Source organism: Terrapene carolina, unplaced genomic scaffold (genome assembly GCF_002925995.2).
Source record: "Terrapene carolina triunguis isolate 2854851 unplaced genomic scaffold, T_m_triunguis-2.0 Scaffold96, whole genome shotgun sequence".
NCBI lineage: Eukaryota > Metazoa > Chordata > Testudines > Emydidae > Terrapene > Terrapene triunguis.
This window is the reverse complement of record NW_020664447.1, coordinates 70991175-71004177: the sequence shown is the minus strand read 5'-3', so window position 1 is coordinate 71004177 and position 13003 is coordinate 70991175. Positions and strand designations below refer to the sequence as shown.

The window sequence follows — 13003 nt, the reverse complement described above, 5'->3', positions numbered from 1 at the left end:
GCTCTTCAAGCAGTCCTGGCCCTGATGTGGGGCCACATCCCCCAGGGCTCCCTTCCTGGAGAGTCTTTGCCTCTCTAGGCCTTAGCTGGCCCACTAAGAGAGTTCTGTTCCCCTTCTGGGATGTATCAAACTCCAGACCACTTTCCCAGTGGCTGGTAAAGGGGACCCGAGCCTGCCCTCAACTCCGCGTCCCAGCCCAGGGACCCTAAAGATAGCAACCATCTGCCAGCTACAATTCCCTGGGCCACTTCCCCGTGGCTCCAGCACATTCTTCACCTTTACCTCAGGGCCTTGTCCTGGTTGAGTGCTAGCAGCCCAGAACTCCTTTGTGTTCCCCCAGCCTCTGCCAGCACTGCTCTGTCTGGGTCCTGTAGTTCCCTCAGCCAGCCAGGCACACTATCCACACTCCACCAGCTCCACCAAGGAACGGATCTCACTCTGGCCCTGCAGCTCCTCTTAGACTAGCCTACTGGGCCCTCATTGGCTGCTTCCCACACAGCCACTCTAGGCTGCTTGGAGGACCTCTCTACTGCCCTTTTCTGGGGCAGGGTGTAGCGGGCTGCAAGGCCTCCAGCAGGGGGCCTCCGGACCTAGTCCACCCCGTCACAGTAAAACTTTCTCATCTCTGCTCACTTTTTCTTGTTTAACAAATGTATTGGCAGGTTGCATCAAGAACGTGCACAAACTATTAAAATTGTATATCTATTTTAAGAAGAAGCACTCTCTCACAAAGTTAGTATATGCACTGTTAGGAGCTGTATAGAAATAGATTTACTGCCACCAAAAAGAAATCATGTTTTTGGGAGGTTCACAAAAAAAGAAATCACTTTTGGTTCTATTTTAATAATTAATTAATTAATAATTAATTAAAAAAAAAAACCTAAGCAAGAGGCAGTTTTCCCAGGTGAAAAATTTTATTGCTCTTTTCCAATTTTCACATTGAAAAGCTATTTGGTTTGGGTGATGAAATTTCACTCCAGAGTTTCCTCCATCTCTATTACCTAAATCATTTATGGTTTTCTGTGCCATGTAGTAAAGAAAAGCGACACCTATTGAGTTGTGAAATCATAAACTTAATTATTTTAAATTTATGAAATGCAGGCAGTTACACATCTCTGTGTATATAATACAAAAATACACAATGAAGACCTAAAACAAAACAAACTAACAACTTGCATACAACACTGTATATTCACATCCTGCTGTCAGACAAAAATCTGGGAAAGGATAGACTCGCCTCATTTCTAAAGTTTTGTCTGTACCGGGCATTTTTTTTTTTTTTTTTTTAATTTTCCACCTTTGCTAACACCAATTTAGCTCATATGATGTTAGCACCTTAGGAGCCCTGGTTTAGGCAGACTGCTACTCATGTTTTAAGCACGGTCCTTTAATCCTGTCAACTGACATGGTTTATTAAAACACCAACGGCTCATCTGTACTTGGATTTGCATCTTTACTAATACCAGTAGTGTGTTAGCAATGGTGAGAATTTTTTGTAAAATTTTTCCTAGTGTACATTAAGGTCTGACTGTCAATTCTAATACCTTGTTCAATTTCTTCTTCATCTTACCACGTCAGATATTGTGGAACATATTCAGGCTTCTGATCTGCTATGTATATTTTTATATATTTCTGCTTTAAGTATAGCTACATGGTGTTCTGGTGCCCATAACTATTTCTGTACTTATTGATTTGGTACCACAATAAGAACGTTGAGTTGTGATGCAGAATTATATGAAATTAGATGCACTATTTCTGATCAGTTTTCAGCATCCAATTCAACAATGTACTGAAATAGCTCAGTGACCCATTTAGTATTTATTTCTAGAGTAGTTATCCCCACACAAATGTCTCACAGGTGCTTGTATGGCCAGAGGTGGATGATGAGTAGCTACTGTCCTGCTTCCACTATTGACGTGATTTCTAGGAGCCTCATTGCCCATGTTGTATGCAGCAGCGAGCCTGCTCATCCATGTTAAAAGTATATCTTCAAAACTTTTTTTAAAACTTACCTATATTTCTGTGTTACTTTCTTTCTACTGTGTGCTAATTTATTAGTGATAGCTTGACAGGATGGGACTGCTAAGTCATTTTTAAATGTGGCTACAATGTTAAATGATATGTAGTATGTTTCTTGCCTCAATAATAGGTGGAGTTCTTTGAACCATTTTGGGATAGTGGAGAGCCTCGGTTTGGAGAAAAAGGAGCAAAAGGCTGGAAATCATGGATGCATCAACAAGAAAAGGGAGGCTGGATTATCATCAATAAACCTGGTAAAACTGTACCCTTTCATATATTTGTTTTTGACAAGTTTTTTCTTTGCTTTCTCCTATTTATTAACTCCTAAAGGCTTCTGGTTTTACTCATAGCCTGAAAACACTGAGAGTTACCATAAATATCTATATGTCAAAAATAAATTAAGCCACATGGGCTGAGGGAAATATACTGTAGTTTTCTTCATGTGCCTTTGCGTGTTACAGGCTATTCCCAGACAAAAATCTTCACCAAGATAGAGGTAAAGTTGAAAATATATTGCCCTTTAAAAAAACATAGAGATTTATTTTAAATTAGAACAACCTAAAACTAGAAACTCCAGTTTATATTCTATTTCCAACCTCCATGCCATTCCTGCATCCTCATCTACTTCCATGATCTTCCTATAAGTTGGAGAGCCTTACCAGTTACTGTACTCAAATTAAGTCTGCTTTGGTGCACATATGAACTCCAACAGTTTGCTCTTCAGTCTTGTACTATGTGTAAGGTTAAGATTTTGTCAGGTTTTTTTAGTAAAAGTCAGACAAGTTGCAGGCAATAAACAAAAATTCACGGGAGCTGTGACCTGTGCAAGACTCTTACTAAAAATAATGGGGTGGGGCGAGGGCTGCAATGGGAAGGGGAAGGAATGACAGCTGGAGCCCGGCCGAAGCCGTGGGGCAGAAGCATACAGCTCCAGCTCCAGCTCCAGCCCCGATAGAGCCGGGACTGAGGGTCAGCGGTGCACAGCCCCAGCTCCCGCACTGATGGGAAGCTGTGGGGCGCACAGCCCCAGCTGCAGCTGCATGGGTGGGGGCACAGCCCAGGCTCCTGTTGTAGCTGCGAGGCGCGTGTGCACAGAATCCATGACTTTCCTAACCTCTGTGACTAAATCATATCCTTAAATATGTGTAACATAACCTGCATTGCCCATCCCAGTCAGTATCGGGTATAGGGGTCTCATTGAGATATGAAGACAGTGGCAAGGTTTATCCTTAGAATTTGAGCATGTGGATTTGGTGCCTGATAGTGTTTGATATTTGAAAAATGGTTCTTTCGTGTTCATTTTAACTATGTTGCAAATTCCACTATTTCTTGACCATTTTTTATATATTTATTTAATATGGCAGGCCTAGCCCAGAGGCAAGGAAGTCAGACATGCAATGTCCCTCCTGCTTTGAATTAGAAACCATCTCCTTGTCTTGGGCTGTGATGATTCATTGCTGCAGTAGCTGCCACCTCCATTTCATAGAATCATAAAATATCAGGGTTGGAAGGGACCTCAGGAGGTCATCTAATCCAACCCCCTGCTCAAAGCAGGACCAATCCCCAACTAAATCATCCCAGCCAGGGCTTTGTCAAGCCTGACCTTAAAAACCTCTAAGGAAGGAGATTCCACCACCTCCTTAGGTAACCCATTCTAGTACTTCACCATCCTCCTAGTGAAAAAGTTTTTCCTAATATCCAACCTAAACCTCCCCCACTGCAACTTGAGACCATTACTCCTTGTTCTGTCTTCTGGTACCACTGAGAACAGTCTAGATACATCCTCTTTGGAACCCCCTTTCAGGTAGTTGAAAGCAGCTATCAAATCCTCCCTCATACTTATCTTCTGCAGACTAAATAATCCTAGTTCCCTCAGCCTCTCCTCATAAGTCACGTGCTCCAGCCCCCTAATCATTTTTGTTGCTCTCCACTGGACTCTTTCCAATTTTTCCACGTCCTTCTTGTAGTGTGGGGCCCAAAACTGGATACAGTACTCCAGATGAGGCCTTGCCAATGTCGAATAGAGGGGAATGATCATGTCCCTCGATCTGCTGGCAATGCCCCTATTTATACAGCCCAAAATGCCGTTAGCTTTCTTGGCAACAAGGGCACGCTGTTGACTCATATCCAGCTTCTCGTCCTCTGTAACCTTTTCTGCAGAACTGCTGCCTAGCTATTCGGTCCCTAGTCTGTAGCAGTGCATGGGATTCTTCTGTCCTAAGTGCAGGACTCTGCACTTGTTCTTGTTGAACCTCATCAGATTTCTTTTGACCCAATCCTCTAATTTGTCTAGGTCCCTTTGTATCTCATCCCTACCCTCCAGCATATCTACCACTCCTCCCAGTTTAGTGTCATCTGCAAACTTGCTGAGGGTGCAGTCCACGCCATCCTCCAGATCATTAATGAAGGTATTGAGCAAAACCGGCCCCAGGATCGACCCTTGGGGCACTCCACTTGATACCGGCTGCCAACTAGACATGGAGCCATGATCACTACCCATTGAGCCCGACGATCTAGCCAGCTTTCTATCCACCTTATAGTCCATTCATCCAGCCCATACTTCTTTAACTTGCTGGCAAGAATACCGTGGGAGACTGTATCAAAAGCTTTGCTAAAGTCAAGGAATATCACATCCACTGCTTTCCCCTCGTCCACAGAGCCAGTTATTTCGTCATAGAAGGCAATTAGGTTGGTCAGGCATGACTTGCCCTTGGTGAATCCATGCTGACTGTTCCTGATCACTTTCCTCTCCTATAAGTGCTTCAGAATTGATTCCTTGAGGACCTATTTTCCAGGGACTGAGGTGAGGCTGACTGGCCTGTAGTTCCCCGGTTCCTCCTCCTTCCCTTTTTTAAAGATGGGCACTACATTAGCCTTTTTCTAGTCATCTGGGACCTCCCCCGATCGCCATGATTTTTCAAAGATAATGGCCAATGGCTGTGCAATCACATCCGCCACCTTTAGCACCCTCGGATGCAGTGCATCTGGCCCCATGGACTTGTGCATGTCCAGTTTTTCTAAATAGTCCTGAACCACCTCTTTCTCCACAGAGGGCTGGTCACCTCCTCCCCATGCTGTGCTGCCCAGTGCAGTAGTCTGGGAGCTGACCTTGTTCGTGAAGACAGAGGCAAAAAAAGCAATGAGTACATTCGCTTTTTCCACATCCTCTGTCACTAGGTTGCCTCCCTCATTCAGTAAGGGGCTCACACTTTCTTTGACTTTCTTCTTGTTGCTAACATACCTGAAGAAACCCTTCTTGTTACTCTTAACATCCCTTGCTAGCTGCAACTCCAAGTGTGATTTGGCCTTCCTGATTTCACTCCTGCATGCCTGAGCAATATTTTTATACTCCTCCCTGGTCATTTGTCCAATCTTCCACTTCTTGTAAGCTTCTTTTTTATGTTTAAGATCAGCAAGGATTTCACTGTTAAGCCAAGCTGGTCGCTTGCCATATTTACTATTCTTTCTACACATTGGGGTGGTTTGTTCCTGCAGCCTCAATAAGGATTCTTTAAAATAGAGCCAGCTCTCCTGGACTCCTTTCCCCCTCATGTTATTCTCCCAGGGGATCCTGCCCATCAGTTCCCTGAGGGAGTCAAAGTCTGCTTTTCTGAAGTCCAGGGGTCCGTATTCTGCTCTCCTTTCTTCCTTGTGTCAGGATCCTGAACGCGACCATCTCATGGTCACTGTCTCCCAGGTTCCCATCCACTTTTGCTTTCCCTACTAATTCTTCCATTTGTGAGCAGCAGGTCAAGAAGAGCTCTGCCCCTAGTTGGTTCCTCCAGCACTTGCACCAGAAAATTGTCCCTTACACTTTACAAAAACTTCCTTGATTGTCTGTGCACCACTGTATTGCTCTCCCAGCAGATATCAGGGTGATTGAAGTCTCCCATGAGAACCAGGGCCTGTGATCTAGTAACTTCTGTTAGTTGCCGGAAGAAAGCCTCGTCCACCTCAGCCCCCTGGTCTGGTGGTCTATAGCAGACTCCCACTACGACATCAGCCTTGTTGCTCACACTTCTAAACTTAATCCAGAGACTCTGAGGTTTTTTTGCAGTTTCATACTGGAGCTCTGAATCAGTCATACTGCTCTCTTACATACAATGCAACTCCCCCACCTTTTCTGTCCTGCCTGAACAGTTTATATCCATCCATGACAGTACTCCAGTCATGTGAGTTATCCCACCAAGTCTCTGTTATTCCAATCACATCATAATTCCTTGACTGTGCCAGGACTTGCAGTTCTCCCTGCTTGTTTTCCAGGCTTCTTGCATTTGTGTATAGGCACTTAAGATAACTCGCTGATAGTCCTGCTTTCTCAGTATGAGGCAGGAGCCCTCCCCTCTTGTGCTGTCCTGCTCATGCTTCCTCCCAGTATCCCACTTCCCCACTTACCTCAGGGCTTTGGTGTCCTTCCTCCTTTATTTAGTTAAGTGCTGTAGTGATTTTAAATCCCAAAGCACTTGTCTCGTGTGTTTTTGTTATGTTGCTCATGGAAAAATGGATTCCATGATTGTCCATCTTTCCTTGAAAACGGCCCCTCCCCCATTTTTCCAGCCCATCGTGCAAGGGAGAGGGATGTGAATATTCAGCTGACACCTACCTGTATCTGCATGGGTTAAAGATACTATCCTTATGAGCCCCTTTGAATATATTTGAGCGAAATTTTCTTCTGGAGCAGATTCGTAGCAGCACTGATCCTGGTAGTATTTTCCAGCTTAAACTTTACGATTCTGTTGGCTTCCCCTTGCTTCACTAGGGGTTGTTGTCTGTGATGCTACTTCTGGAAGGATGCATTGCCTCCACAGTGAAACATCTCTCACACAGCAGTATAGTAGAGCCTTGCTTCCCTCTTCATGTGGGGCAGAGAGATAGGAGCATTTTGCCCTGTGACGACCCCACCCCCTTTGTTCAGCAGTGCCTGCTGGAGACCTTTCACCTTGCTGTTGTCCTAGGTGTGAAACAATGGTAACTTAGAAGACTAAGGCCTTGGCTACACTTGCAGCTGTACAGCGCTGTGAGTTAAACCTGTCTTCGTACAGCTGCATAGGGAAAGCGCTGCAGTCTGTCCACACTGCCAGCTGCCAGCGCACTGTCATGGCCACATTTGCAGCATTTGCAGCGGCATTGGGAGCAGTGCATTGTGTCAGCACCCTGCCTTGCAAGTTCCGACCCTCCTACACCCCCTCTCACTCACTGAAAGCAAACAGCAGCTGTTTTGTTTTTTTCTCACAGACCAGATAACACTGTTCTACAGCCAAAATGCTTCTGAAATAAATGTAGTCAAACTTGACTAATTCTGGGTCACTGAGAACGAAAATGATGCTTAAAATTGTTGATTGGCTCTAGTTTTCAAGATATGCTATTGGGTCAGTATGTACGACCCTTGACTTGGGAATGGAGGAGGATAAGTGAGTTATAAGGGAAGGGATCTCAGTTTAAACCAGAAATGACTAAAATACATCTTTGACTGGATCTATGAATAAATCTATGACTGGGTTTGGACAGTACTTGCTTTTTAGGCAAAACAATGAATGATGCAATCTGAAGCTGGTATTGCGTCATACATGATATGAATTGCATCATGTTATTCCTAGAAGTCATGGATGATGCAATCATAATGAAGCTTACATCACTCTGCTGAACAAATTGCCCTATATCAGCTCTAGAAATCATACAGTGTCGTGCTCTCTTATTTGTCAGTGTGTGATTTTGCAAAGGGACACATTTCTGTTTAGCCAAAGTGAGCAGAGATGCCTCGTACTTGTGTGAACAGTGCAGATAACTTCTGCTATGTTTGTGGTGAAGTGACTTTTGCATCACAAAAGCGCAGTATAACCACTATGGTTAAGAAAGCCTATCACCTTTATTTTAGCTGCAAAATTGGAGATCAGGACAAGGGGTGGGCCCCACACATATGCTGCAACACTTGTGCAACAAATCTTCGCCAGTGGTTGAACAGGAAAAGGAAATCTATGCCTTCTGCAGTGCCAATGATTTGGAGAGAGCCAACAGATCATACCAGCAATTGTTACTTCTGCATGATGCCTCAAGTTGGGAAAGGTGTGTCAAAGAAGAAAAAGTGGACTGTGCATTATCCAAACATTCCATCAGCTATACGCCCAGTACCCCACGGAGAAGGACTGCCGGTTCCTGATGCACCAGAATCATTCTCACTTGAGTCAGACGAGGAAGAGGAAGAGGATGAAACTTCTGGTCCTGAACCATCAATGTCACAGGACCCACATTTTCTCCCATCCTCCTCCTCTGAACCACACCTCATAACACAAGGTGAACTGAATGACCTTGTCAGGGATTTGGAACTATCCAAGAGTAAGGCAGAGCTCTTGGGCTCCAGACTACAGCAGTGGAATCTCCTGGCAGGTGATGTTAGGGTTTCCATGTTCTGTGACCATCAAAAGGATCTTGTCCCATTCTTCTTCACGGAAGGTGATCTTGTAGCCTGCAACAACATCGATGGTGTGATGGCAGCCCTCCACATCGTTCACGATCCAGATGAGTGGAGACTGTTCATTGATTCATCGAAGACGAGTCTTAAAGCTGTTTTACTGCCTAATGGCAATGTTTTGCCATCAATTCCAGTTGGTCATGCAGTCCATATGAAGGAAACCTATGACAACATGAAACAACTTTTGAGGTGCATAAACTATGACCAACATCAGTGGCAGCTTTGTGGCGATTTGAAGGTTGTTGCTCTCTTGCTTGGTCTGCAGACTGGATACACAAAGTACTGCTGTTTTCTCTGAGAATGGGATAGTCGTGCAAGAGATTCCGACTACATCAAGAAAGATTGGCCACTCCGACAGTCATTGGAGCCTGGGAGGAAAAGTGTTCAGCATCCACCACTTGTTGAATCAAGGAAGATTTTGTTACCACCCTTACACATCAAGCTGGGTCTGATGAAGAACTTTGTCAAGGCCATTGACAAAACACAAGCAGCTTTCAAGTACCTCCGTGGAAAATTTCCAAGGTTAAGTGAAACTAAGATAAAGGAAGGTGTCTTTGTTGGTCCTCAGATTCATGAACTTCTTCGAGATGATGCATTTGACCATGCACTGCGTGGCAAGGAAAAGACGGCATGGAAAGCCTTCCAGTTAGTGGCAATAAATTTTCTCGGAAACAACAAGGCAGACAACTACAGGTTGTTGGTGGAAAACCTCCTCAAGGCATACAAAAGCCTTGGTTGCAACATGTCACTAAAGATACATTTTTTGCACTCTCATCTAGATTTTTTTCCACCGAACTGTGGAGCAGTGAGCGACGAGCACAGCGCGCGATTTCACCAGGACATTGCAACAATGGAGAAACGCTATCAGGGCAAATGGAGCCCATCAATGCTTGCAGACTATTGCTGGACAGTGACAAGAGATGCTCCATTTAATGAATACAAGAGACAAGCCAAGAAGCGCCGAGTAGACACTGAATAGGACTAAACTATGTACAAAATAGTTTTTTGCCTTTTTTGTTTCATAATAAATTTTATTTATATAACCCTTTTGCTGATTTTTAAAGTGTTATATAAACAGGACAGGTGAAATATTATCATGTAAAGCAACCACAAACACATGAAAAGACCTAGGTTTACAATTTATTGATTAAAACTCTACTATCTACACAATATACATAGACATAAAATGTAAAAACTTAAATATCCTAGAAACGGTAGCCAATCAGTTGTTTTAATTGTCATATTTGAATTCAGCACATCAAAATACATAATAAATAGCACATTTTATCTCTGAAGCAGACGACTTCTCAAAAATTGTAGACCAGTGTAAGCAGCCACTTGCGGAAACGGACCCCGCCCCCTCTCTTCAAGCAAACATTAGCTGTGGACGTTCCAAAGGGAGCCCCCCTGCCTGCCTCTACTCATTCACAGCAAACAGTAGTTGTGTCTGTTTTTTTGATAAGCAGCTCCCGGAGCCACGGGAGTTCACAACAAAACAAAGAGAGGCATCACAACAAAACAAGGAGCGGAACCTTCACTTAAAAGGATTATGGGGAGTTTCTGGAGGTCAATCACTGCGTAATAAGGTTACTCCCCGTTTACGCTGGAGCACCAGCGTCTCAGCCACTCCGCACCAGCTGTTAATCCTCTCGGGGAGGTGGAGTACCTGCAGCGCTGTAGCCACAGAGATACAGCGCTGTAAGTGCCTTGCCAGTGTGGATGGGGAGTGAGTTACAGCGCTGTGGGTGGCTTTAGTGTGCTGTAACTCTCAAGTGTAGCCAAGGCCTAAGGGAGTGCTGCTGTTTCTCATGAAAGAGCTGGTTGAAGTGGAGAGTATAGGTTCAAGGAGAGAGTACAGGGACTGAAGGTCTCATCATTACCTGTTTTATCTGAAGTGTGGGGGAGAGAGTTGAGTTTCAGTCAATGCTAGATGACAGGAACAAAAGCTTAGAGTTGGTGCTACAGTAGTTTTGTGAGGGTGGGCTGGAGGAATGGCAATTTTCCTCTATAAAAACTGCAGCTAACCCCATGGTTTTGAAAAATCTCCCCTGCAATCCTAGTGTTAGGTTACACATTTTTCCATACAGAATTGAAATCACAGCCCCCCCCCCCCCCAAAAAAGCTTTTAACCATCTAAAATTCTGCTGTACATTATAAAACTGTAGTCTGATTCTAATACTTGGATTTTGGGTTCAGTGAATATTTTTAATCTGAGAAGTATTTAATTGCATTGGCAAGATCTAATGCATGTAAAATTAAACAGTCATTGAAAATATCAGTCAGTTTAAAACAATGATACCAATTTTAATTTGTAATGTTTAATTCCATAGTAATACTTTGCATACAGCTAGTGCTTTGCATTTTTAAAACATATTCTGTACATATGACGTAAGTAAGCGTGATACTCATTTTACATATGGGGTAACTAAGACAGAGCAAATTATGATTTTCTTTAGGCCACACATGGAGTTCGTGTCAGAACCAGAATGAGAATTCAGAATTTTTCAGTTCTCAATCTTGTGCCCAGTCCACCAAGACTACTTGTGTTTCTATTTTAATGTATTTTCCATATATGAAGTTTAAGTTTTTGGATGGGTGACTTAAAATTTTAGTGTCTGGGTTTTTTGTTTGTTTATTTTGTAGATGAGGATGAGGAAGATGTAGATGAAGATCAAGAAATAAAGGATAAAACTCTACCTAAATGGCAAATTTGGCTGGACATTGAATGTTCCCGTGAAACAAGGCATTGGCTGCCTTGGCGACCTGACAAAACTAAAAAGCAGACTGAAGAAGATTGTGAAGACCCAGAGAGACAGGTCATTGTGATATATAAGGCTGTGTGTGTGTGTGTGTGTGTGTGTGTGTGTGTGTGTGTGTGTGTGTGATTTCTTTACATTTAAGTTAATCTGTCAAGGACTCCGTGCATAATTGTTTTAAACAAAAAATAATAATTTTGGAAGATCTTGGATATCTCTAGGGCAGTGGTTCTGAGAAATTTTTTTTTTTTTTTACTTGGGTGGGACTGAAAATTCACCAGTGGTTTCTTGCTGGGAGCCATGAAGTCCCCCCCCAAAACCGACTGATGGGCTTGAGGTAAGATTTGTTCCGGGAGTGAGGTGGTACTGGTTGGGGAGGGTAGGCTGATGGGGCTCATGGAGATCAGATATTATGTTGCGGGGAGGGAAGTTCCCAGAAGGAAGTGGAAGACTAGTGGAACTAGGAAACGGCATGGGGGTTGAGGTGATGCTTCTCCCTCTTATTGTTTAGCTCCAGAACTGTGCTACTTCACAAAGCTGGAGCTGTCTTGTTGGCATCAAAGCCTATTGGACATGCTGCTTCACCTCCCCTGGAGCTGAGCACAGTGCAGGCATGGAGAAGGGAGGAGCTGCTGTGGGTTAGGGGTGGGGGTGGAATGTGCTGCTCCTCTCCTCAGACTGTCTCTGGGTCCTAGCTACTGCAAGGTTTGGCTGAATTTTTTTTTTTGGTTGTTTTGCCCCTGCCCCCTAGTTGATTATGCCCTACAGTTTGAAAAACTGTGCCCTAGGGATTGGTAGTGGGAGCCTTTGACCTGTAGGTCATTGGTTTATATCCAGCCTGAGTCAGTGGTGAGTGATAGCTCTGTGGTGGCATTTCTGAAGTGTGGTGGTGGTCCCAGTCCAATCTTTTTGCAGATAAGTCCTTGTTCATAAAATCACGACCATGCTTGAACTGTCCCTACAGTTTTATAAGTCAAGGCTTGAAAAATTTACCAGACATCAAACCATAATCTCTATAGTCAAGGTGTTGCCCTGGATTTGAGGGTTGTGTGTACCCCAGGATGTGATCAAGCTAATTGCAACCATATTATGTGCATTCAGCCACCACGAATTAATGAAATAGAACACCACATAGTTAAGGGTTAATTTGTAGACTGGCTTTCAGAAGCAAGGTCAAAACTACTGGCAGTTTTGCTAATCAGAATGCGAGGAGGGGAGAGGAAAATAAACAGCTGAGACTGAAAACCTTGGTGGAAGGAAGACCTTGAGTCTGGATGCCTCTGATATTAGAAAGTTTATTGAAAGTTAGGAAAAGTAATGATCTAGTAGGGGTCATTATGACCTATGTGTTTTATAGAAGTTAGTTATAAAAAGTTTAGATAATAGAGTGTACTTTGGAGCAGTCCTCTGAAGCCATCTTGAGAGACGTTTTTCCAGACACCTTTTCTCCCCATTGGGTGAGAAACTGGCAACTGCAAACCCGCTGTTAATTACTCAATACTGTTCCAGATATTAAGTAAATATCTGGGATGTGCTAAACCTATTGCTTATGTCTGTGTGTGCTTAAATCTAATAAACTGCAGTTTTAGATAGAGCACGCTTACTTGCATTAATCTTATCAGATGGAATTGCTGTGTTCCTATTGATCTATTCCTGACACACTGCCGGGAGTGAAATAGTTAAGGTGCCCCTGCTGTGGGTTCTGAAAACTTCCTAACCAAGGAAGTTGCAAAAGACAAGGATGGGGGGGGGGGATGCG

The 13003-nt window shown here is 43.6% G+C and overlaps 1 protein-coding gene across 1 annotated transcript in view; it reads left to right on the top strand.

Moving 5' to 3' along the window:
* Window positions 1–13003, top strand: part of NRDE2 (NRDE-2, necessary for RNA interference, domain containing) — a 68788-nt gene that overhangs the window by 37259 nt on the left and 18526 nt on the right. Inside the window, exons 9-10 of the mRNA XM_026651331.2 lie at window positions 2150–2273; window positions 11132–11304. Of these exons, the coding sequence (XP_026507116.1) occupies window positions 2150–2273; window positions 11132–11304 (297 nt within the window). The remainder of the gene's footprint in view (window positions 1–2149; window positions 2274–11131; window positions 11305–13003) is intronic.